Consider the following 12,754-nt stretch of genomic DNA (forward strand, 5'->3'; position numbering starts at 1 on the left):
TTTCAATTATGTGCTTTTTGTATTTTAACAAGAAAATTGCAACTGTCCACTTTCAGAGAAAAAAAGCCAGTGAAGCAACATGCATGCAAGTGTTTTGTTCAGCTCAAAAAGATTCTTAAACCTGGCTTAGATCTCCAAAAGTTTAGATCAAGAGTCATAAAAATGTTTAGGTCCTAACCCTGGTGATTTCAAGCACTCTTCTGTTTTCCAGCTGGCTACATGTCTGAACACTTCTGAGCCTCTCACTGAAATGGAGTATGTGTCCTTCTTTATATTCCAGCAGAATGGAGAGAACACATGCTCCAAAACTGTCAGGCAAGATGCAAGCAGGCTCAAGAGCAGACATCAAAACCCTTGCCCGTGACAAATGAATGCACACAGAGGACTTGAAATGGCCAAAATCTGCGTGTTTGGGGCTACTGCTGAAAGAAAAAAAAGGTCTTATCTCAGACTACATATTCACAACAGCATCTCCTCCGGAAGAAGTAACATATTTAACTATACTATATTTTTATCCTAGTATGAAACATTTGTAAGAGGAGGACAAATCAATGGAGTCAAAGAATCCCACATTCAGAGGTTCAGGATGTAGCTACTCGGTCCAAGTAACATCAAAATACGAAATCAGAAAAAAGCTGCATTATCATTTCTACTCTTTGATGAACTAAAATAAAAAGAAAAAAAGAAAGAAAATACTGGTTGGAGATTAAACAATTAATGGGCTTATGTAAAAATGAAATCCAAGAGCTGTGGAAAATTGTTACTGACATTTAAAACAAACATAATTAAGCATGAGGGGAAAAATGCAGGAAGAATTATCTACGAATTCTGTTTTAGTACCTCCAGTTTGCTCTCACGAGTTTACGATTTCTTTTAACTCCCCAAGTCATAAACAGGGGACTGAGATACTGCACCATTGCCTGCTGTATCTGCTCTAAACAAACGTCTTAAAGTGTCCTGGAATTTCCTAGTCTGAGATCTGCCCCTGCTAACACTATACATTGCTAGATGCCACATCTCCCATTTTTATTAAAACCAGCCTTGGCAGTGTAAAGCCTTTGCATGTACCTTTTTTTGCATGTACAAGCCTTTGCATGTACCTGAACTGCAAATGGCTCAGATTACTTTATTCATTAAAGTTACTAAGATTGAGAGTGGCAGTGAAAAACTTGGACCTTACTTCCCTTCCCTCCTTGCCCACACCCTCATGGTTAACAGAGGGAGGGGTTTTGTTTCAGCTTTCCATCTGGGTGGGCCGCTGAGGCTTTCAGACCAAGTTCAATACCCAAACAGGGTAAGTGCAGCTCCTGTGCTGGCCAAAGTACAGCAATGCAGGCATGGAAACTTCTGCCCAACTCAGACCCCTCAGTATGAGAAACGTGAGTCAGCAGGGACTGCTGAGGCCAGTACCATGGGTCACCCACAGATGAAACTAATGAAGATTCTGCAGTAAGGCTGGGAGAGGGGGTATGATCACTCCTACTACAGTAGCTCCTGCCATTATCAAAGTGCTCTAGTGTATTCACCAGGAAAAAACAAGCATCCTTCTACAGAAAGAAATTAAGACAGCTTTTCATCTGTCTCTCTGATGCAACATTATCACACAGTGATGGCCTTCCACATATTCACAGTTTTCAACTGGAACCATCTCCAGAAGCAAAGCAATACCCATGTGCACAATGTTTTGACCTGGATGTTTTCATTTAAACTCTGTATTCTCAGCTCAGTTCTGATCACAGAATGGAAAAAATAAGACACAAACCAAAAATAAACCTTTTGCACTCCAAACCAAACTTCCTGGGAATGCTATTCTTAAAAGTAATAACAATAAAAAAGGAGGAAGGGGAAGAAACAGAACATTTTTTTAAAATCACTACTTGAAAGCATCATCAGGCAAACGTCAAAACTTCAAAAGTAGTCATTGAGCAGCTCAGCCTTGGTCAGCACTAGTTAGAAGAGCCAAGGTCTCTTCTTGGCTCAGCTATCATGTCCTGCATGACACCAGTCAAGTCTATTCTCTTTTGCTTCCCCCTCCCACCTTCTCTGAGCAGTATTAAAGCTGTGAGCTGAGGCACACAGCATGTTTTGTTGATCTCAGCTGGAATTTCTAGATACTGCCTAATATAAACAATAGATTTATAAAAGCAAACCAGGACAATCCTTGTTACAGTAATATGTGAACCAATAATCCTAATTACCCTTACCCAGGTTGATGTGCAAGGAGAGCTTCCCTTTCTGCAGTTCCAAGGTAATGTAGTCTCCACGCTGTCCTTCTCCGTGGAATAAGACTCCATCCCCCTGCATGCTCTTGAACTTCAAGGAAACCACATCTTTGAATGTGCTCATAAGCTTCTGATTGAACCTGTAGAGGAGTGAACTTCTGCCATCGAAGTCTGCAATATCTGACTCTGGGAGAAAGAAGATGGCAAAATGAAGAGGAGGGGCAGCACCAGGAGAGGGACTGTATTTTTTCAGGATCTTTTCAAATATCACTTGGAGGTATTCTCCAAAGCGTACATCCACAGGACATACATGGCATCTGGGCAACCCCATTTCACCCATTTCCAATCCTCTCCCTCTGTCTGGGGAAAGGGAACACTAGGATAAAACCAGAACTCCTCTGCACTTGTCCTCCTCTCTCTCCTGCAAGACTGCTTTCTCACTCAACTTTGTAGAACAGAGCAGGTGCTGTGTGCCTCAGCTCACATCATATTCAGATCTCCAGAACACCCCTCACCACATTTGCTGTTTGTCTCAAACACACCCAGGATGTTATTCACTACTTTGAGCACTTCAGTTCTCACTCCACTTTTTGTAGCTTCATAAGCGTCAGCTGAGCTGTTTCTGTGTGTCGGCCATGCCTGCATCCACCTCTGCATCCAAATAAGCATCATCATAGCCTCTGAGGATTGGCTGCTTGTTTGTGATGGGCATTTATCAACCATGTTTCTGCATGCAAATCGACTAGGATGGCAGGAATAGTGAAATATCAATTCAAAAAGCTTTTGAAGACATTTCATGGGAACTGGGCATCTAAACTGATTATACACCTTTGAAAATCCTGTTAGAAACATATTTCCCCTTCAGTCAACCTCTAAGACCCAATCACTGTGATGAGAAACAAGCTTTCAATTCTTCAACTACAATTAATAATCCTTTGGCAGCAGCAGCCTGCAGTACCCTCTTTGCTTTAGAAAGTGGTATTTTAAGCAAAATGTATTTTTAATAAACTTTTTTATTTTAAAATATATGTATAACCAGAACATTTCAGGTAGCTTTAAATACTTTTAACTAATACATTGTATTCAAACAGTGACTTACATATGTAAATTCATTCCCATTTCTATCCAAATGCAATTTGGCACAAATTATGGATAAAATATATACTTGTAAATAATAAATCTGTCAATTGGTATTTCCTGTTAAGAAAAATATTAAAAATTAAGAACACCAGCTGATGAAGAATCTGAACAAAGGTTTACCAAGCTACATAACTACTGGGATACATGATAGAGACAAAGAATACCTTCACAGTAACGAAGAAGAAAGAGCATAGACTATCTTTGTTTGCAAACCACATGTGTTTTAATGATAATACAAAGCTATCAGTTTTCCATTTTCTTTTGAAAAATAACTGAAAGGTCCATATGCAAAACAATCAAGACTTACAGGTCAGCAACTGCATTGTGATTAAAGTTGGTGATTTAAGTCACCTAAGCTCCCTTGACACTTCTTCTATCCTTTTGAGCATTAATGATAGTTTCATTTGCTCCTCTTTAAAAACAGAAATAATAGGGGTTGGGGTTTTTTTCCCCCTCTTTTTCTTTATTAAACTGGACCAAGATTTAAAGAGGTTTGCAATTAAAAAACTACTATAAGCTCAGAAAATAAAAGACCTGTTAATGATTTGTTACCATAGAAACTACCATTGATAACTTCTGCATGTCAGTGTGACAGTTTGTACAGAAGTTTGATGGCACACTTACAAACTTACAGGGAGCTCAAAATTTAAATTTGATGTGAAATTCTGTCACTCCAAAACTGATTCCATTCCAAATCAGAAGGCAACTGATTATTTCTTATGAGAATAAAACTACAAAGAAATTCAACCCTGGGAAAAATTCACTCCAGAATAAACTAAAACCAACTTCTTATCTGTGATGTCAGAATTATAACATGCTGTTTAGCATCATACATGGAACAGTTGCCAGTTTAGGAAGTATAAGGAATACAAAAGTATTCACGCCATCTGCTTTTACTGGTTTTTACTTATGAATTAGGTGTTCAGAAACAGCTCCTTCAGAATTGCTGATTTCTCTCTATTGACACCTTGACTGCCAGTTTCTATAAAGGGAATTAAATCCATAGTTTAGTTCTTATGAATTTCTCCTAGCTACATTAAATACTTCAATTTGTTTAAAGTAAATTGCAAGTGTATCATAAAAATGGTTTCATTTTAACACAGGCAGGAATTAGGAAATAGCTTATAAAAAAGTTACAGTCTTTGATTTCCAGTGCATTTTGCAGTTAAAGTTGATTTTCCTCCTAGCTCTCAAAACCAAAGATACTATAAGAGAGCACTGATTCAATGCTGCCGTAATAGCAGCTCTTTTTTCTTCTTCTTCTGAAGATCCAAGCCTTCACCCAGTCTGAATTAACACTTCAGTCCTTGTTCTTAACTCTCCACTAAGCCACAGCATAACACACAATTTCTTTAAGAGCTCTACCACTGACATTTACAGAGTATAACAGAAAGGAAAACTTGTTTCTGAAAAGTTCTGCTTCACTAATTATCGGTTGCGAGTACACTGGCCAATAAGTAGCCCTGAATGAAATGGGAATATGTCAAGTAAATGCTAACACTGGCAGCCAAAAGTCATTACTGGCAGTTTGCATGACAATAAATCGTTGGCTTCCTGTTAAAAATTGAAAGATACACCACAATTCTAATACAGTCACTCCAGAAAACCTGCTTGTTTGCTTAGTGTTGATTTAGTCCATGTATGTCCATAATTAGTTTGCAGCAAGAGAACAAGGATCAGAAATGCTATAAGTCTCAGAAAACCTGTAGGAATAACAACCTATAACACAACATGTGGCTTCATTCTGCACTGCCTGCTGGTTTACTTATGCTCCCTGAAGACAGACTTTACTCAGTCTCGGTACTTTTCTACACTGTCTTCATCAACAAGGCTACAAAACTCATCAAAAGTGAGATCAGGCAAAAGATGCTTCTTTCATGTCACTCTCCACTGACTAACAATTCAAACAGATGCCTCTACTGTAAATACATACAGAATCACAGAATTATTTAGGTTGGAAAAGACCTTTAAGATCATCAAGTCCAACCGTAAACCTAACACTACCAAGACCACCACTTTACCATGTCCCTAAGCACCTCATCCAAATGTCTTTTAAATACCTCCAGGGATGGGGACTCAACCACTTCCCTGGGCAGCCTGTTCCAACGCTTGATAACCCTTTCAGTGAAGTAAAATTTCCTAATGTCCAGTCTAAACCTCCCCTGGTGCAACTTGAGGCCATTTCCTCTCGTCCTATCACTTGTTACCTGGGAGAAGAGACCAACCCCCACCTCTCTACAACCTCCTTTCAGGTAGTTGTAGAGAGCGATAAGGTCTCCCCTCAGCCTCCTTTTCTCCAGGCTAAACAACCCCAGCTCCCTCAGCCGCTCCTCCTCAGACTTGTGCTCCAGACCCTTCCCCAGCTTCGTTGCCCTTCTCTGGACACGCTCCAGCCCCTCAATGTCTCTCTTGTAGTGAGGGGCCCAAAACTGAACACAGTATTCGAGGTGCGGCCTCACCAGTGCCAGGTACAGGGGGCAGGAGTACATATGTACTCCTGTTCGCAGGTGAAGAAGTTCCCATAAAACAGAAATCATTCATCAAGCTTTTTTGAAATTCAGTAGAGGTTCTGGCCCCAGTGGTGTTGGTTACATCATTCCATTTGAATTTCCTTTCCCAACACAGATCCAAACATTAAAGTCACTTGGGGGTGGGTGGAAACACAGGCAGTTCATTGAAGGCAGATTACCAGGTTAATTCAGCTTCTTTTTTTTTTTTAAAAAAAAAAAAAGGCAGCATGGGACCACAGGGCTCAACCTGTGGGACCAGCTATGGTGAGAGGAGCCAGGCTGGGAGCAATGTGAGACCAGAGAGTTTACTTGTGCAGCAATCTGCTCCTGGCAGCAGAGAAGATACACATTCATACTTACAAAGACGGTCCTCCTAGTAATTTTGGAAAAAGTAAACACTTACTTGGCAAAGTTATTCCAAAATACAAAAATATCCTCTAGGAACAATTGCAATTTGAGATAGGAACTTTTGGCCTTGCACTTGCATCAATGAACAGAAGCTTTAACTCCCTGCAGGAGGGAGGAGGACTGCTCCTGGGCCAAACAGATGCCTCTCCTGGCCAGTCACGCCTTCCTGGCTTGAGTGACTCTAAAGCAATCTGACTTCCCTCTCCATACCCCTCTCAGACATGCAATCCAAGGGATGAATGTGGATGAGCACTTCAGAGGTGACTTTTGCTATGCAGCTTTATCCCTATCACAAATCTGTGTGTGCCTCTTGGTAAGCAATCGTTTGGGTATTTATCTTACGCAGTTGGTTACAAACACTACCGGTCAATGACCATCAGACATTAAATGGTTCTCTGTAATGCGTTCTTTTCTATTTCATAGGAAGACAAAGAAGAGGATGGAGGAAGGTGGAAAAAAAAGAAAAAAAAAAGGAGAGAGAGAGAAAAAAAGATCCAGTAAAAATATCATTTAATCAAAAAGCACAATATCAGATCATATTCCCTGAAGCAATGACAGCAAAAGATGAGAAATCAGAGTCCTGAACTGCGAATGAAGAACTCTGCTCTCAAAAGCAGAAGATACCATCTCACACCCTATCATTGTTTCTCCTGTGGCTTTCCCAGCCTGTTAACTGCGCATACACCTGATTCTGCTGATGCATTTTGGGCTGTTAACCAGCTACGGAATATGATCAGCATCTTCAATGCAGCTAATAAATCTTATCCTATAAAAGCAATTGTGTCAGCAGATTTTTTTCCTGCGCTAAGCTAACAACACTTTTCCAAAGTATAAAGATATACCCATTCCCCCCTCACTGCCCCCAGCATCAAAAGCAATTGGTTTGCCATTTGTCTGAACACATCCTCTGTTGCAGTTCTGGTTATCTGTTACAATCACACTGCTTCTGGAGCCACTGCTGCAAAGGGACAGTGAGAGCTTACACATACCTCTGCATGGAAATTTCCATTTAACTCATCATAAATCCTTTTCTGAACAGGAAACATCAATGTATGTTTTCAGATCAAGATAATCTCCTTCCTATTTCAGTACCTATTTTGAGGATGTGAGATGGAACCTTTACAGAAATTTCAAATAAATGTAATTAATTTTAATTTAAATACATGTTTTCTGTGTAAGAAAGTAAACAACAATTAGCATGTGTCACCTGTGAATTCCAGCTGATTTGACAGCCTTGGAGTGCTTTGTTGCACAGGACCTTCGATTTGTATGGGATAAGGTCAAGCCCACTCAAGTGTCTGAAACAGCTTTACTGTTAAAAACATGCTTTTATGTTCTAAAGAAACAATGTCAATTAGCAGCCAATTAGAGGGTGAAAAGAAAAAGATAAAAGAAAAAAAAAAGAAAGAAGAAAGCCCTCTTGTTTGACAGAGAAGTTTTGGGGATAAATTCATAGTAGTAAATTACTTCTAGCAGGAGCAATAAACAACAGTGGGTGCCATTCAGCAGCACAGCGCAATCACGTGTTAAGTTAGCCACTTTGGCATCCACTGCACATAGCAGTTAATCTCTAAAATGATTCTTCAGTATTTTTTGTTACTGTGTCCTGGCAGAGTGTTTGGTGACCTGCAAGACCTGATGCCTTCAACATGCCCCCTACTAAACAGTCATCGTTGAAAGCTGCATTTGCCAAAAGTTAGGTCCTTCAGCAGAGTGTGCTGCACAGGACAGTCATACTCCAAAAATGAGAGATCAGAGCCTTGCACTGGTATAGGAGTGTCACATTCACCTAACTTTGCCATCACAAAAATGTTTAAGCAGCAGTGAAGCCACAAAACTCTCCTACAGCTGTCATCTTCTGCTCAAATATGCAAGGTTAAAAAGGAGCTGATGTGAGCAGAGACCATCCAAGGAACCACAGGCTATTTTGCATGCCCTGGTGTATCACAGCGAGGTACTCAGCTGCATGTTTGGCAGTAGTCCCAGGGTTTTAACAGATGTGCAGCAGCACATGAAATTCAGACGGCCTAAGCTGTCAGCATCCCCAAACTTTTGTTTCAGCCAACCAATGAATGCTGCCACTGACACAAAAAGGATCTCCAGCTTGCCTGTAAGTGAAAACTTTACTTCTCCAGTTTTCCACCCCGAATATCAATATAAACCTTGTTCAGATCAGGTGCTGCACTTCTGCGGCAACATTTGCCTGAAAGCTGGAATGGATAGCCAGCGGTCCAGTATCATCTGAATTTCAATCTGCTTCTACAAGTAGGCTAAGAGGCAGAAATTACCCCATAGTCACACATGTACGTTTGTGCAGGATTTGGTTCGTATGTGTTCCCCATGCACATGTTCTCTTTTTATCTTATACTTCAGGACTGGATCCAAAGCTAAAATGACAGTGGAAATCCTTTCTTCAACTTCAGTGGACACAGGATCAAATACTCTGGGTTTGTTTACCTAGAGAAGCCTTTAAATCATTCCAACATCTTAAAAAGGATTGCGCATAACTGGGATTTAGGCTCTTACAGATGAATTTATATCAGCTGAAGCCTTTGGTACAGCTAGGTGACTATAATGCTGTTCCTAATCCCAGCCTCACATCCCTTCTTTCATACACACACAGACAATTGCATGAAGGGTCATCTCTTAGAGATGGTGCACATTTGGGGCATCTGTTGTTCTTCTAGCTCTGTTTCCTTCCTGGCTCTTCCAACAGCCTGTCCCTAGGGACTTTTTTTTTAATTATTATTTTTTTAAACTCTTTTCAAATTATTAACATATTTCTTGTGCCAGAATTGAACATGGTGGATGAGTCTGTACGCTGTCAAACATTACAAAATGCAGTTATGTAGGTGTACACCAGCTCAGGATCTGCTGCAGATATTCTGTCAGTATAATGGTAAAGATGACATTTTATAAATGATCAAACATCTTTTGTACAGTGCTGGAGTGCCTGGGTTAGGAGTAGCCAAGACTGTGAAACTATATAAGCAAAACTTGTATAGACAGGTACTGCTTGGCATATGCAATTTGCCAGAGAGAAATTTGAATGGCACATTTATATAAACAGAATGAATATTTCAACACTCCGTAAAACTTTTATGAATCCCTTTATTTCTTTTCTGGCTTGCTTCAATCTCATACCTTAATTCTGCACAACCATTTTTATTTCCTGTAACTGCAGGGTACAGGACAAAGATGAAGACTTAGATGATATCAGCGCAAGGAAACTCAGCCCACAAGTGACTCTGAAGTCTTCTTTGTATCATAGAAGATACAACCACAATCTGACATGAAAGTAGCGCCTATGTAGTATTTCACATGGAGCAGCACCAAAACACATTCAGCTACAAAAGTGTCAACCTTCAGTTCAAGTTCTAGTTGTTGCACATCTGTTCGGACTATACTCTTCACTGCAGAGGTTTGGTCATCGTTAACAGAAGTAAGCTCTTTGAAAACAGATGAGGTAGTTGCTTTGGAATGATGTCATCAAGGGCAGTCAGTTTTGATTTGCAGGTTTCAGTTTCCATGTCCACTGGTAGGGCTGGAAAAGGTCTCTTGCCCTAGTGACTATCCATCCAGACCAGGCTGCTGCAGGTTCGTACTTAAATGAATGATAGTCCACAGTGCCTGAGCATCAAAGTAGGTGGAGAAGCAGCATTTAAAAAAAGCTCAATGGATCTTTTTCGATCTACACATAGATCTACACACAGACCATAACAAGGATCTTCCTGTGAAACCATGGGAATCAGTCCTAGGACCCAAGTGCAGTGATGAGGCCACTGAGAGTCCTGGAGCTCCATCTCTCTTCAAGGGGATCATGTGAATCAAAAGGTTTAAGACACTGTGGTCTTTGATGAATCTGCTCAGATGAATTTAAGAAGTCTCCCAAATAGGGGGGGTTCCACTTTTTATCTTACAACCCCTTTTCTGCATCCAGAGGGAGCAGATTAGGATCTACTCTAAATAGGGAGATCTACAAGTACAGTAGTGTCACATGATGGTGACTTGTGCCACACCACATTGAATTTACTGGTAAAATGCTGTTAATCCCCTGAACTCTCCCCAGCAAAATCTCACCTGTATCCAGCAGTGTCTCAAGTCACACTTGACCATTCCAGAAGTAAACCCACAGCCACCTGAGAAACAAATACTGGACTTGTGTTTCCTCATTTGGGGACTTGTTCTCGTTTTGTGCGTGGTAGCAACACTGGTCGTTTTTCTTTACGTTTGCACTCTTCTGTGCTGATAAGTCATAGATCTGCAGCAGTACACCAAGATAACTATGTGGCCGAAATGCCCCAAGGCAACTAATGTTTATAGGCTGCTCCAAAGCCCATGTGACAAAGTGCTGCAGACTGTGTCTTAGAGGATCACCACAACGTCTGATGAAGAAGAGTGCCAAAGAAAACATCCATGCAAAAACAGTTAAAGCAGCAGACAAGTTCTCTGTTCTCTGGAGCTATAAAGTCATCACCCTCAAATAGGAACCAGCTGAACAATCCACAGCACTTTACTCAACAACTAGTTAAGTTGCCTTAAAAATAGAAATGAACTATTTAAGAAAAAAGTGGTACCTTTCCTAAATAAAGCCCTACAAAAGATCCCAAGTAGCTCTGTGCCCTCCAGTGGGGCAGGAGGCTTTGCAGCATCCGATGGCCTTGCACTTGCAAGAACCAGCAAATCACTCTGTAGTGGGCTCAGCTCTGAGAAAGCTTCACCAGCTGAGCTAGATGGGCCAGCACATCCCCAAGCAGAAAGGCAAGGACAACTACCAAAAAAACAGTGATGGCTATGTATTTCACGTCACATTTTAACTCATAGAACTCATGCTGGACCCATCCCACAGCACTGACAGCATCAACAAAAAGATCTTTGAGAAAATGTGGGTTAAGATGTAGCCACTTACTATAGGAGCAGCCGAAGACCTCAACTCTCAGTCCTATCCGCCCACCGACATTCCACTTCAGAGGGACGAAGCGCAAGAAGCGGGCTTTCATGGAGTGCAGAAATTTGTGGTGAACCACACTGTCAGCATTGCTGTTCCCTGTGAAAACCTGGAAGGACACAGAGCATTGGTGAGACATTTAGCACCAAGAGGTGAATGCAGCACTCAATTAAGGCTGTGAGCTGCCACCCCTCTTCCTGATTCTCAGTCTCAAATTACTCAAAATTATTTAAATTGATTGTCAGGTTTTCTTCTAAGTGCTGTGTCTCTTATGGAGGGAAAGGAGGGAGACAGCCGCACACAGAGCACCTCAGCAGTGTGGGGGGACGTATACAGGGAGTTACAAAAGCAGGTTGTAGATGGGGATGTTACAGAAGATGCTGCATAATTTCTCCAAACCCAGGATATTCCTGTGCAGCACAATACTCCATCGGCCCCTAACATACCCACAGTCCCTTCAGCGCAGTGAAGGATGGGGCTCAGTTTAGCCTTTGGTGCATTCAGGGTAGTAGAAAAAGATGGTCACAAGGCACTGAGGTTGGCCAGAACCTGGGAAGACGAACAGGAAAGTGTACATGTAGATATGCTGCAGAAAACTCAAGCAAGACACAGGAAGAGATGAAAGCCTGAGTCAGTACTCAGGAGAGTCAGCATTTCAACTGTGTTTGCACCCAAGAGGGTCAAAGCTTGCAAACAATAATAATTTAACTTTTTTCCTTGCCTAGTTGATTAATTGCCTGAAACTGCAAGCCAAAATTAATGGTCCTACTCAGAATTATCGCTCAACAAGAGGAAGTTCTCTCATGGATGAAGAATGTTTGCAGATTTCAGAAACAAACCTTAAGACAAGCATCCAAGCTCTCTGATCCTGCCTGAAGTTTTTTCAATTCATCTTTACACCTTTACTCTGTAATATTGGGCTAGGAATATCACAGACTTCCTGCTATCTTCAGAACATTTGAATAACTCAGCTAGGATTTAAATTTGAAGCTAACAGTTTTGTAAAATGTGAAAACCAAAAACAGAACTCAAAAAAATAATCTCAGAGGAAGGCTGTATTTGTAAGAGGTTCTTCGCTTTGTAAGTATAAAATTTAATCACAAAAAGTTGTACCAGTTTTAAACGCTTCTGCAGTTCAAAAGCTGGCATCATTCATCTATGCAATACAACTGCAAGCACAAATCGGAATAATCCCAGTAAAGCAGAACTACAATTCACTCCTGATGGCCAAAGGATGAGTTAAAGAGACTGGGGGTTTCATCTCCACTTTGAAAATAAAGGACTAATTAGCAACTGTTTAAATTTTTACTCAAATGCAAGCATTCCAAATTTTTCTCAAATGTTGTTAAAAATTGTGTAAAACTTCAAATTCAGTGTGTTCTTATTTTACTAAATGCAGTGTGCTATTGTTACATTAGAACTATATTAAATAAAAAATATCCTTGAACATTTCTAAGGAACAATAAATTGAAACCATACCATGCTTTTTTCATTTCACCTTAAAAACTCTAACCTGGGAAAATTCT

At 40.6% G+C, this 12,754-nt stretch overlaps 1 protein-coding gene across 1 annotated transcript in view; it reads right to left on the reverse strand.

The window, feature by feature from the left end:
- The window catches only part of CNTNAP5 (contactin associated protein family member 5), a 294,884-nt gene that overhangs the window by 153,859 nt on the left and 128,271 nt on the right, over positions 1-12,754 (reverse strand). The window contains exons 4-5 of the mRNA XM_075512059.1: positions 11,190-11,337; positions 2,205-2,408 (exon numbers count right to left, since the gene is read on the reverse strand). Coding sequence (XP_075368174.1) covers positions 2,205-2,408; positions 11,190-11,337 — 352 coding nt within the window. The remainder of the gene's footprint in view (positions 1-2,204; positions 2,409-11,189; positions 11,338-12,754) is intronic.

The sequence above is a fragment of the Mycteria americana genome, chromosome 9, assembly GCF_035582795.1.
Source record: "Mycteria americana isolate JAX WOST 10 ecotype Jacksonville Zoo and Gardens chromosome 9, USCA_MyAme_1.0, whole genome shotgun sequence".
Taxonomy (NCBI): domain Eukaryota; kingdom Metazoa; phylum Chordata; class Aves; order Ciconiiformes; family Ciconiidae; genus Mycteria; species Mycteria americana.